This window comes from Myxine glutinosa, chromosome 11, assembly GCF_964187855.1.
Source record: "Myxine glutinosa chromosome 11, kmMyxGlut1.1, whole genome shotgun sequence".
Taxonomy (NCBI): Eukaryota; Metazoa; Chordata; class Myxini; order Myxiniformes; family Myxinidae; genus Myxine; species Myxine glutinosa.
Window position 1 is genome coordinate 98005883 of NC_136271.1, and position 13703 is coordinate 98019585.

The 13703-nt window shown below is 40.9% G+C and overlaps 1 protein-coding gene across 1 annotated transcript in view; it reads left to right on the forward strand.

The window, feature by feature from the left end:
* The window catches only part of WASHC4 (WASH complex subunit 4), a 124264-nt gene that overhangs the window by 44148 nt on the left and 66413 nt on the right, over positions 1-13703 (forward strand). Inside the window, exons 13-16 of the mRNA XM_068131439.2 lie at positions 5530-5693; positions 5929-6043; positions 7210-7335; positions 12932-13039. Of these exons, the coding sequence (XP_067987540.2) occupies positions 5530-5693; positions 5929-6043; positions 7210-7335; positions 12932-13039 (513 nt within the window). The remainder of the gene's footprint in view (positions 1-5529; positions 5694-5928; positions 6044-7209; positions 7336-12931; positions 13040-13703) is intronic.

The window sequence follows — 13703 nt, forward strand, 5'->3', positions numbered from 1 at the left end:
TTATTTATTTGAGGAACATTTCTGTGTTTGCAGGTGGGACAGACAGACAGCCAGACGGACAGACAGACAGACAGCATTAGCCTATTATATATATATATATATATATATATATATATATATATATATATATATATATATATATATATATATATATATGTATATATATATATGTGTCAGAATTTTGAACGAGGTACAAATCCCCAAAAACACACATTGATTGCTTTAAACCTATATAACTTTGTCCCAAATGTTCTGAATTAGTACATTTAGGTGTCATCTTGTAGAACACAATCACGGCTTTCAGAAAATGCATAGTTTTATATACTTTTTATCAATTATCTACATGTTATAAGCCTCTGAACCTCAAAAAATGGTGAAAAAGGGCATTTTTAAAAGTATTTCGTTACCCTTCAAAGCCATGCATCTATATATATAAAACACAGTGTGTGTGTGTGTGTGTGTGTGTGTGTGTGTGTGTGTGTGTGTGTGTGTGTAATGTTACCGATAGACTCCTAAACGGAGAGGCTTATGTGCTTGATATTTGGCATAGACATGGCCATTGAGCCTGGGACGAACATGGCCGAACTCAAATATTTGACGATCCATATTTTTTATTCATATTTACCTCAGCGCATTTCAGCGCACGGAATCGATGGAATCAAAGCAGGTTGGCGCTGATTCGCTCAGAGCGATCACGTGATGACGCTATGAACGCTATGACGCTATGAAAAAAAAAATCGCTATGAACGCTATGACGCTATGAAAAAAAAAATCACTCGCTTTGCCAAGGGGCTCGCTCCCCCCCCCCCCCCCCCCCCCCGTTCCCCTCCCCTCCCCCTCCCCTGCCCCACCCGGCAATGCCGGGTACTTCTGCTAGTTCATTATAAAAGCCTTTTTCAGATACTTTTCACAGCTGGAATAAAAGTAGATCTATATAACTACTCTACTGAATGTGTTTTTGTGTTACTCATGTCAGTTCCTGAGTCACAGCTCCTCCTCATATAGGATGAAGCAGATGAACCGTAACGTAAGATATATTTATATAAGCCCTGTTTTACACATATCAGGGTGTTCCATAGTTCCTCTTTAGGGCACAACAAACAGCACTTATACGTATATATTAACTCTGTAAAAATCATTGACCTCCTTTGTTTCTCTGAGACACAACAAGCTTGAGTGTGAATTTAGAAACCATAACGGTCTCTTACGTTACGCACCGGTCATGCTCCCTGTAAGCCAGGTAAGTGCATATCGAAGTGAAATATACCATCAGACCATCACATTAGCTTGAATTCTATGCCATTTCAAAAGATCGGGACGCTCCTGGTGCGTTAAGTACGCAAAACTAGCCGAAACAGCATCTTCGGGAAGAAGAGCGTTCCTCCATAACGTAAGAGACCGAAAACTTGTGGCATGAAATGCCGACATACGGGTACTTCCTGTTACCCGGCGTTTACATCCGGGTATTCAGCGAGTTACTCACCGCGCGAAACAAGAAGTTTGGCGAAAGTTAGTCGTCGGTCTGGCCGGAGAAATCCAAAAAAATATCATACGTGAGATCGGCGTTGGACCCCATGGTATCGTAAGTACTTGTCCAGGATGCCATAGATCCTCAAGACCTGGTTTATTTTGAGATTAATTCGTAGGAACATGTGAAAGTACTTGCCAAAATCGCTGTGAGTCGTTCTCGTTTCATGGCCACCAATGGCGTGCGAGTTTGTACAGCGTCACGTACGAGACCCGTAAATCGTAACGTACGAGAGGTTTATCGGAACGTTAAAAAAAGACCCGCAGTCCCGCATAAGCTTTGTACATGTCTTAATTATTGTATTCAACAAGAATATATGTTGTATTTGGTTGTAATGAGCTGTGTAGGATGACTGCCAACTGGTTTTGATGGGTGTCACATCAAGATCTTGCTGTCAGTCCCTCTAAATTTGGTGTCAATTTTCAGTTCATCATTGACTGTAGTACTTCATACATGTCCATATTTACAAATATCATATGGAAACAAACGATCCATAGCCTGAGAGTGCCTTGAGTGTATTTATGAGCTGTTTCATGATGTATTTTTGGATTTAGGGGCCTAATATTGTATTTCTCCGATAACGGTCTCTTACGTGACGCCACGATAAAAAATCTCTTATGACAGTGTCAATTGTATTGCCATCCGATATTGCCATCCGATATTGCCATCCGATATTGCCATCTCGGTAATGCCATCCGAGTCTTTGTCCCATCCGTATTGCCATCCGAGTCTATTGCCATCCGAGTCGAGTTTGAGATGTTTGAGTGTGTATTTAAATAGCTTGAATGCCGAGTAGGAGAAAAAAAGTACACATGACAAGTGGACTGCTATTTTGTATATAAAAAAGGTATGATTAGTACTTTATTGCAAGTTTCGTTTGCTGGAGGAACAATATCCTTCTGATTTTTGATGGTTGTATGGAAATAAATCCATTTTGTTAGTAGCTAGAATGATTTGTTGGCTTGTGGTATTACCATAACGTAAGAGAGATTTATTTCTCAATTGATATTGAGCTATTTTCAAGACACAACCATAGATAACGCGGACGCCCAAACTGCAAATTTTCCAGTTAATTAACACATGTATTGTAGAGTACCTGAGTGCTTTTTGGAGGTTCTATTAAGTATATTTGCAAAATGACAGAAACTTGTCAAGAGTGCAATTTAAAAAACACAGGTTTGGGTGAAAACAACTGAAAAATAGCCAATATTTGTCGGTACATAAACCAGCATACATTTTGAGTAGGAACTTGAAACTTAAAACACAAGTAGATATATGTCATTGCCTATGTTTGGTACTTTGCTTATATGTTTAAATGCAGAAATGAAGCATTTGTGACGGAATGTTTACAAAGAGACCTTATTTTGGTCTCTTACGTTATGCTAACAAGGAAGAGAAACTTTGACCATGAATAAAAACGGAACCTCTGGGCCGATCGGTGTCAGTTTGGCTGCGTTTGATAGCCCAGGCTTAGGGCTTTAAGGATATCAAGGTGATTTTTAGCTATTCCAAAAAAAGAAATTTTGACCCCTGGGAGCCCCAAATGTACCTCGTTCAAAATTCTGACATATATATATATATATATATATATATATATATATATATATATATATATATATATATATATATATATATATATATATATATATATATATATATAATATATACAGTGACGTGAAAAAGTAAGTACACCCCATGTAAAGTTTTGACTTTTTCAACATATTTCAACATACAGCTATTTGATCTTCATTTCAACAATATTGATAGATAAAGGTGATATAATATAACAAATATCATGAAACATTTACATTTTGTAGTCCATTGTATAATTTAAATAAACCTAAATGCAAATTTCTCATGTGGAAAAAGTAAGTGCACCCCTACATTTATCACTACTTCAAATACCGAAAATTAGAATCAGGTGCACCAGGTCAGGTGCAAATGATTAGAACATCGTTAGAGAGAATCTTGGAGGAACCTGTCTTATTTAAACCTCAGACATTTAGTTTGGTTTGCTCTTTGTTGTTGAAGTGTGTGGCGTCACCATGCCTAGATCAAAAGAGCTCTCTGAGGCCTTCAGAAAGAAGGTTAGAGATGCCTACGAGTCTGGGAAGGTATTTAAAAAGATCTCCAAACAATTTGAAATCAATCATTTGACTGTCCGGAAGATCATCTACTAGTGGAGAAGATTCCAAACAACTGCCAACTTGTTCAGGCCAGGCCGCCCCAGCAAGTTCAGCCCGAGAGCAGACCGCAAGATGCTGAAAGAAGTCTCTAAGAACCCCAGAATGTCATCACGGGACCCACAGGTAGCTCTTGCCACTGTTGATGTCAACGTGCACGAGTCTACCATTAGAAAGAGGCTGCACAAATTTGATCTACATGGGAGGTGTGCCAGGAGGAAACCTTTGCTATCCAGAAAGAACATCAGGGTAAGACTAAAGTTTGCCATTGAACACCTAGGCAAAGACCAGCACTTCTGGAACAATGTGCTCTGGACAGATGAGTCAAAGGTAGAGCTATTTGACCACAGTACCAGAAGACATGTTTGGCGAAAACCAAAGACAGCATTTGACCACAAGAACCTGATACCAACTGTAAAGCATGGTGGTGGAAATATTATGGTTTGAGGCAGCTTTGCTGCATCAGGGCCTGGGCAGCTCACCATCATATAATCCACTATGAATTCTTTATTGTACCAGAGAGTGCTTGAGGATAATGTGAGGCCATCTGTCGGAGTGTTGAAGCTCAACCGAAGGTGGACCTTGCAACATGACAATGACCCTAAACATACCAATAAATCCACCAAGGAATGGCTGAAAAGAAAGAAATGGAGTGTTCTGGAATGGCCAAGTCAAAGCCCGAATCTAAATCCCATTGAGATGTTGTGGGGGGATTTGAAACGAGCTGTGCATGCAAGAAACCCCTCAAACATCGCACAGCTGAAAGAATTCTGCATGGAGGAGTGGGCAAAAATTTCTCCCAGTCGATGTCAGAGACTGGTAGACAGTTATAAGAAACGCCTACTTGAGGTTGTTTCTGCCAAAGGGGGCAATACCACCTATTAGAGCCAAGGGTGTACTTACTTTTTCCACAGAAGGAAATGGCATCTGTTAATTTTTTGTTGAATAAATTATTGCAAAGTCAATTTTTCATAGGTTTTTTGTTCAATTAGATCAACTTTATCTATAGATACTGTTTAAATGAAGATCAAATGTTTATATGTCCACATATGTTAAAAAGATTTTTAAAAACATTTCATGGGGTGTATTTACTTTTTCCACATGTGAAATTTGCATTTATGTTTATTTAAATTATACAATGGACTACAAAATGTAAATGTTTCATGATATTTGTTATATTATATCACCTTTATCTATCAATATTGTTGAGATGAAGATCAAATAGCTGTATGATGAAATATGTTGAAAAAGTCAAAACTTTACATGGGGTGTACTTACCTTTTCATGTGACTGTATATATATATATATATGTATATATATATATATATGTATATATATATATGTATATATATATATATATATATATATATATATATATATATATATATATATATATATATATAATATTTAATACGGGTTCCCTTGCAAGGAACTTCAATGCAGGAGGAGCCCATTAGGCACATCAAAGCCTGTGCAATGGTTGTTGGTGATCTATCCTTTTTGAATGCTGAGCATCAAGCAGGCACCAGCATGCACCATTTAAATAAAAATGCTGGTATGACTCGGCCGGCGTTTGAACCACCAACGTCTCAGACCAAGATATATGCTGTAACCATTACACCCCCAGTCTAGTTAAAGTATCAAGTGCTATCAAGTTTATTTAAATGATTTTTTTTTTGTCAATTTTTAATTTGAGGGAATATTCTAAGGTTTATGTACATGAGTGTGTTGTCTTCTATATGCTATAGTTGCTACAGAAAGAGACAGGAAGTGTGGGACCATTTTTCCAAGATTTGTGATGTCTGCCTTGCATTGCAGATCCCGGCAGTAACTCTCGTGGCTAATGTGGTATGGTTTGTGGACAAGTTTCTTCTGCTCTACCTTCAACCGTCAGATAAGCAACTGGTCGATCGTAAAACACTTCAGGCCGTACAAACACAGAGAGAGGCCTACCTGCAGCAGAGAGCACAGACACAAGCCAAGTGAGCTTGTGTGGGAGATTCCAGCAGCAGCAGAAGCAGCATCAGCAACAGCAACCCTAAACACCACCACCACTCCATCATTCAGAATCATTGGAGCATTTGCTGAAATATTGATCACTTATTACAGGCTATTATTCACATACAACAACGAGAGAACATCAGCCTTATCTGTTGTGCTGTCTTGTTGCCTCCTTGTTTGTTTCTTGCCTAATTGGGCCATCCTTGCTTTTCACAGAGAGATCCAGTCTTACTACATGGTCGTGGGTGCTTGGATGAGCAAGATGGATTCGACCGTGTTCAAGGGACCGTTTTCAAATGACCTAGCAAACCGCTGCAATCTTTTCATCCAGGTAACCTGCCAGTACTTGGGTTATTTGGCTTCTTTGATTACTTGTATTATTGTTGATGGATGCAACCGAGAGATAAGTAGACGGTCTTGAACTAAGTACTCTTTACCCCCTTTCCATTTCTTGTTTTAATCCCATCTCTCAACCTTCCCACTCTCCCACACTCTCCTTACCTCGTCTCTCTCTCTTCCATACGTCCTTGTTTCTCTCGTTTGTGTTTCATTTAATAAATTTAGACTCCCAGCCATTTGGGAGGTTTGACCATTTGGGAGGTTGGGAGGGGGGGGGGGGGGGGGTGTTGATGGGTTGTACCACACCTGACTAAACTTCTTGCTCAAAAGCACTTCATAAAATCACATTTACCTTCAATGTAAAGCCAGAATACAGACAGGCTGGGAGTGCAACGTTTACTTGGAACATTCTGGCATCACCTTGAATCGTTGCACAACCAATGGTCTTGCACATTTCTCTTTCATTGAGGGACAATTTATTGCCTTCTGTGTTGGCATCAGCAAAGTAACTCACTAAAATATTTATTTGTTTCAATTTGCAGATTCTATCAGTTTTGGAATATGTTTTACAACACGTCTGACAGATTTTATTCGGAGGTGGGGAAGGGGAGAGGTGTATTATTGGTACGCCGCAGGTTTTCGTTTTTGTTTTTTTATTCGATGTTGAAGTTAAAGAAAATACATGGATTTTCAAACTGAACAGTGTTCCACTTGGCATGAATGCCCAGGAAGTTGTGTGAGGTTCATTCACACGTTTCATGTACTTAAGCCTTCACTTTAAGCCTGTGCACAACACACGTGACTTTGTTGCTGGGAATGCTTCCTGTGCCTGCCATGTGGAGTGCCGGCCTCCAGTCTCAATGATGTTTACAAATGTCAGTTTGCATAAATATTTAGATATTGTGAGTTCATTTGAATATATAAACCTTTTTTTGGAGGCCTACAAATGAAAGGGTAAAGTAAGTGTACAACCCAATAACTGGAATGGTCGACTGTGATGAACACGCCGAGTGCCAGATTTTTATTTTTATTTCGACAACACTGCATAATGTCTCAATATTTGATGTTTTCTTTGAGTTGTGGTTCCACAGGTGATGTTCAGCAAGAGAAGCAAAGTTTTAAGTTTGTAACTCTTGTCCATATTTGTTTTGTGTGCAGGGCATTTTGTATGCTTTCAACCTGAGCAACATTGTCCGAACGACGATGAACCTTCATGCCACGCTGCAAAAACCAATGACAAAGACGACAGTGAAAGCTCTCTTTCGGCTAGTGGAGCTTCTACAGGTCCTGATTTATTCCTTCCGAAGGCATTTTTGGTATCTACATATTAAATGAGCTAAAAAAAAGTTGCATTATTTTCTTGTGCTGTGCAATAACTGTATAATATATGTTCCCTTACAAAGAAACCCAATGCAGAAGGAAGCCATTAGGCCCACAAAACCCTGCACAATGGTTGCAAACTTGTGTTGTTTGTCCGTACTCTATCCTTTTAAATGCCGAGCATCAAGCGAGGGAGCAACAGCATGTCCCATTTTTATTTAGTCTTTGGTATGGCTCGGCTGGAATTCGATCAGCCGACCTCAGACTCGAAGCGGACGCTCTAACCATTACACTACCAAGTGTGATGTTCATATAAAAAAATCCTCAAAAAGGAACCACCACCCTCTTTTCCTTCCTTCGTTTTCTTCACTCTTAATCTCTCATACAAATCCATATAATTAAAACGTGGCGTGTTGTAATTTTATTTTGATTAAATGGGTCGTAAAAAATCCGAGATCTAGATTTGAGGTCGTACCAGATTCGGCTTCTGTCCACCTACTTCATATTTGCAGCAGATACTTATCGGATCAAGTTCCTGCTTTTTAAACCATGTTGGGAAAAGTTATAGGCGTCCCCGAGAGACTTCCCAGGAAGGAAGCTTTTATGATTAACCTCCCTAGCATTGCTCTCGTTCTGTTGTTTTGCCAGCACAGCAGCACTTTGCGAGCCACAGAGAGACCTTTGTCTCCAGAATCTTCCTGGCGGGGTCTGGGATTTTTCTAGTAACATTTGTGATATTCTAGAGAAGGTATTCTTATGTGGGATTCCTTGAAGAATGATTAAACTTGCCATCACATAGGTCATAGAGCATCATCATTGGTGAGGCCTGCTAAAAATTGACAGAATAATATGTAAGAGTTCTACTTGCCCGGTTAGCAAAGTTGTTTGGTTTCTTTCCCCCATTTTTTACTGGCACCATGCCAGTAGCGAATTACTTTCCCTAAAATCCACATTTTCTGTGTGCCGTGCCAATTTCTATACACCAGACTCGGTGTCGTAATGGTTAGAGCATCTGCTCTGAGTCTGGGAGGTTGGTGGTTCAAACCCCGACCAAGTCATACCAAAGACCTTTAAACGTGGTACGTGCTGCTTCCTTACTGAACACAACATTTAAAAGGATAGGGCATGGACAAACAACCACAAGTTGGCAAGTCTAGTGCAGGCTTTGATTGGCCTAATGGCCTCTTCCTGCGTCAAAGTTCCTTGGAAGGGAACTCATTTGTTTTCATTTACTGTCGGACCCCGGCAGTCGTGGAGGATACGGTCCTGGAAAATGGTGCGAATGTCTGGGCAATGTTTCAATGGGAAAAAGGGGGATCGGTTCCCGGTGGTTCGTGATTCAAAAGTGAAAGTTTTAAAATTTAACGAACACGAATGCACATGATTACAGTTTCATTAAAAATGTTTACAAATAAAAGTAATGTAAACCATTCCAAAAGGTTGGCTCACTCTTTTGCTGCGAGTGTCATGTTACTTTATCGAAAATGAACCTCGATTTGCTTCAATCTTGCTTGCTTTCCAAAGTGTGTCTTGATCCCGGACATAATGTGTACAGTGAAGCAGCCTCTCTGATTGGGTCATATCCCCAATGTGTAAATATTGCACTGATGAGTGAGGCTGTAGTCCGGTTCACTATGTTTTTTCGTTCAAAATTTTTGGAGATTAGCAAAACTATACATTTTTGGAATATTCAGAGCATGAGGAATCCAAAAATTAATGTTGGCATTTGCATAGACCCCTTTGCGAAAATGACACTCAGGACTGATGAAGATCTGTAAAAGCATATTCCTGAACGGTATAGACCTCGTAGATCCTGTGCGTAGGACTTATAGTTCAATCTGATACTAACAAGGCTGCTTTCTTGCTTTATAAACCCATACCTGCAATACTTGCAATATCATGAATTATGTAATACAGTTATATCACAAATATAAAGACAATGGTTTTCAATTACCTTTGTTTGTTGCTTTTCTATAATCCTGGGCACTATTTTGAGGTCTTTATTGGATTCCTTGACCCAGAAAACATAGGATTAGCATATTTAATTAAGTTTCTAGGTTGACAAGAAGCCGAGATAGTACAAAATATGTTTTTTATGGCGGCCATTTTCAAAATCCAAAATGGCGGCCATGCAGGTGTCTGTGCAAATGCCAACATTGATTTTCGGATTCTCCATGCTCTGATGATTCCAAAAATGTACAGGGTTGCTAATCTCCTAAATTTTTGAACAAAATTATATTTGTTAACATAGTGAACCTGACTACTGGTTCAATGTGCCGGATTTTTACCAAGCAAGTAAAAATGAACTTTTATTTTGGATCTAAAATAAAATTAAATTCCAGCACAAGAACTGCGGTGCCAGGGCGTAAAAAGATATGCAATTTAAACTCGAGGTCTATCTTTGTAAGATAATACAGAATACCGTATAATCCTTCAAGCTTAAACTCCGAGCAGTTAAAATGGCGACTATTTCCGGGATCAAGATGCACTTTTGGGAGCATGCTTTAATCGTGTGTGGACTGTAATGTATCGCTAGGTTCCTGGTCCATGTTTGTGGTTTGTTCACGTTTTTTTGTGAATGACCATATGCACTTCCTGATCAGATGGGATCGACTGTGATCTTGCGAGATCATGCCTCACGGCCTGGGCCTTATCAATAAATCAGGATATTACACAGAATAAAGGTATTTTAAACCATTTTCAATGGTTGTTAGGAGACAGGACAGCATTTAGAATCGCACTAAAGGAATCACAAGACTTAACAACAGATATATAATTAAATAATCACTCGCAGTTCCCGATCAAAAATGTTTTTTGCACCTGCAAAAAAACCGCGAATACGCGGGGCACAGGGCTGTGAATGTAGAAGCATTTTGTTAACCGCAAATAGCAAAACTGTGAATGTCAGGGTCCGACAGTACCTATCTATCTATCGATCTATATATCTGTATTTATTATGATCTACCAACTGCATGCTGAATTACCTTGATATTGTACTTTATGTATATGTACATCCAGATAACATGTATGTAAAAGTGGTTGAATTCCTTCTCTTTTCCCCTATATGCTCCAGAAGCCCCATTGTTTTTTCCCCTTTTTATTTGGTTTCTTTTGAAATGCAGATATCTAGTCGCTTGGAAAAGCTGCAAGACAAAGGCAGCACAGATACAGTAGAAAAGGGAGGTTGAGTAGATGTAAGAATTGTGCGAAGAGTAGAAAAGCTGAGAAGAAACAGCATTTGATTATATGGTGATTAATGTCATGTGCGTTTGAGCTCATAGATAAACAAGGAGTGTGTTGGCCAATGATCATGTCTGATCGAGCATGTCTCGAGTTGGATGAATGAATGAATGAAATTACTTCTGGTGTAAGACCAGAATAGAGTCGTGTGTGTGTGTGTGTGTGTGTGTGTGTGTGTGTGTGTGTGTGTGTGTGTGTGTGTGTGTGTGTGTGTGTGTCTGTGTGTGTCTGTGTGTGTCTGTGTGCTTGACAGGTGAATAGAGAGGCCTGCAATCTGCTAGCGGTGAGTGATGGCTGTGCCCTGAGTATCAGGTAGTTTTTGGCATTCATAGTGCCAATAAGTGTCAGAATTGATGTTGGGCCTCTGGCCCAAACTGCACGAGGCCCCACAATTGACTCGTGTACTGTAAGGAGCTGAGGACCACTGAGGGATGACTTTTTGGACTCTTATTTTGGACAAAAATGGCACACTTGTGTTTCAGTTGTCAAGTTTTGGTTCTATTCCAAACCTAAGCATAAACGGTTCCCCTAATGCTTTGAATGAATTGGATGAGTTTGCAAATGTAATCAGGCCCTTGACCAAATTCTAAATTCCTGCCGTAACCTATCGGGGTACTGCATTTGTGACATTGTCTCGTATCACATTGGATGGAGGTCCTCAATGCCAAACAGGAAATCAGAGCCGTCTCCCTTGACATATCTCGTGCCCTCGATACGGTCTGGCACCCCGCCCTGCTCTCCAAACTCTCCTCCTATGGTATCCATGGAAACCTCGACGCATGGCTTGCAGACTTCCTTTCTGGTCGCAGTCAATGTGGGGCCCTGAATGGAATTCTTGCATATCCCCTTCCTGTTCAGGCTGGAGTTCCTCAAGGCAGTGTTCTGGGCCCTGTGCTTTTTCTGGTCTTCATCAATGATCTCTCCGACTCTGAAAAATCCTCTCTATCTCTTTGCTGATGACTCCACTCTCTGCCGCTCCATATCCCAACCTTCAGATCGGCAGGCAGCAGCCGCTTCACTCTCTGCAGACCTGGACAATATCACAAACTGGTCAAACAAGTGGAACATGTCTTTCAATCCTGACAAATCTCACACTCTCACTTTGTCTCTCCAAAAAGACCGACTGGACAACCCTCCCATCTGCTTTCTCAACAATCCTCTTGAAGAAGTTCTGTCGCTCAAGCTTTTGGGTCTCACTATCTGCCATGATATTTCCTGGGAAAACCACATTTCCAAGCTGGTCTCCAAAGCCATTCGCCGTCTGGGCATCCTCCATCATGCGAAGTCCTTTCTGGGCACACCTGAGCTCCTCACCACATACAAAGATTTCATTCGCAGCTTGATGGAGTTCTGCTCACCCCTCTGGGCTGGTGCTCCTGCCTCACACCTAGCTCGGCTTCACGCTGTAGAAACCAAAGCTTTCAGAATCATTGGAATCTCCCACGATGAAGCTGATTATGAGGACCTTTCTCTCTCTCACCACAGGCAGGTAGGTGGTCTTTCTGTCTTCTACCGACTCATCTCCAGCCTTGCTCCCCCTGCTCTGTCTCTGCTGTGTCCCCCAAATATTCCTGCAGGATGCACAAGATCTGCCAGCAACCCTCTTATGGTGAAACTGCCAAAATCAAGACTTTCTGCTCACCTTCACTCTTTCAATTCCTCTTTTCTCCCGCCTCTGGAACAAACTCCCCCACTCCCTTCAATCCCACTCCACCCTCCAGGTCTTTAAAACAGCTGTTCATCACCATCTCTTATCTTCCCCCATCCAAAACCTTGATCTTTTCTACCCCCGTTAAAACACCCCAAATCCGCCTCTTTAAATCCCCAACTTCTTTCCTGAAATTCCTAGAAGTGTTAATTTGCTTAATACCGTGTACCCCTCCCTCCTCCCCCAGCCCTCCCCCTTCCACAGATCTACCGACGTCCCTGTTCTCTTCTGTTGTTGTGCTTGTGTGTTTCCCTCCTCCCCCCTCTTTTCTCCCGTTTCCTTCATTGCATGTTTTATGTGTCTGTGCATGTTTTCATGTTCAATGTGTTTGCTCTTACACGAGCCTCGATTCTGTATACAAAAAATATATATATATCCAGAAATGATGTAACCAACAGCCAGTTGCTGCCCGTTCATGAATGAATGACTCGTATTTCCTCCAAACGTCCTGTCCCTTCTATCACCCCTTTTCCCACACTTTTTATCTTTCCAGTTCCCCTGCTCACCCTTCTTTGTGTATACAAGTCAATTGTCTAGCCATATATCTACTTTTAATTTTTATTTAAGAAAACCTTGATGTATGACTTACCTCGGCACCTTTTCCGGACGCAGGCCATACAGTTCACTTTCCACTCTCGAAGCATGCTGGTGGCAGAATCCATCTCACACATTGCCCAGTACTTGCAGTATCAGGCCCTGTGCATAATCTCTGTGGCAAAGGTATTTAAACGTATGGCCTGTGGTGTAAAATAATATTAATGATTGGACTCTTTTTAAAAATGTTTTGTCTGTCATTTTTTTCTTTTTTTTCTATACAAGTGCCCAGAATATTGAAGAAGCAAACGTACAAGTAACAGCAGCTCTACAAACTACCGAGGGGTATTAGGGGAGGTTACGGGTAGACATGCACAGGGAGGAAAAAATGAACAACACAAAAACGTAACGATGGCCCAGAGAAGGAAGGAATAGGAAAGAAGCGGTGTGTGTAGAAGAGATCGTGATTGTGCACGAGTCCATGAGGTAATGATGAGCAGCAAATTTGAAAGACTGAAGTGAGGAAGACGAGACAAAGGACACAGGGAAACCACTGCACAATCGGGAGAATAAGGCACCGAATCAATGCAGATGAGCAACCAGCCTGGACTTTTGGAGGCCGAGCATGTGAGGGCCTCTTGAGGAGCGTGTTTGACCTGTGGTGTTTGGGGCTGGCAGAGGTAGGGGGGCGCAGTAGGCCCAAGGCCAGAGGTAAGATTGTATAAAATGGGGAGCCTGCCAAGTGCGAGAGTTTATGATCTTTGCACATCCGCTTCCTGTCTTGTGATTCTAGTGGTGTTGAAGGCATTGTTTTTATACCCCTTAAGATCGAGGTCGGAAGCAACATTTT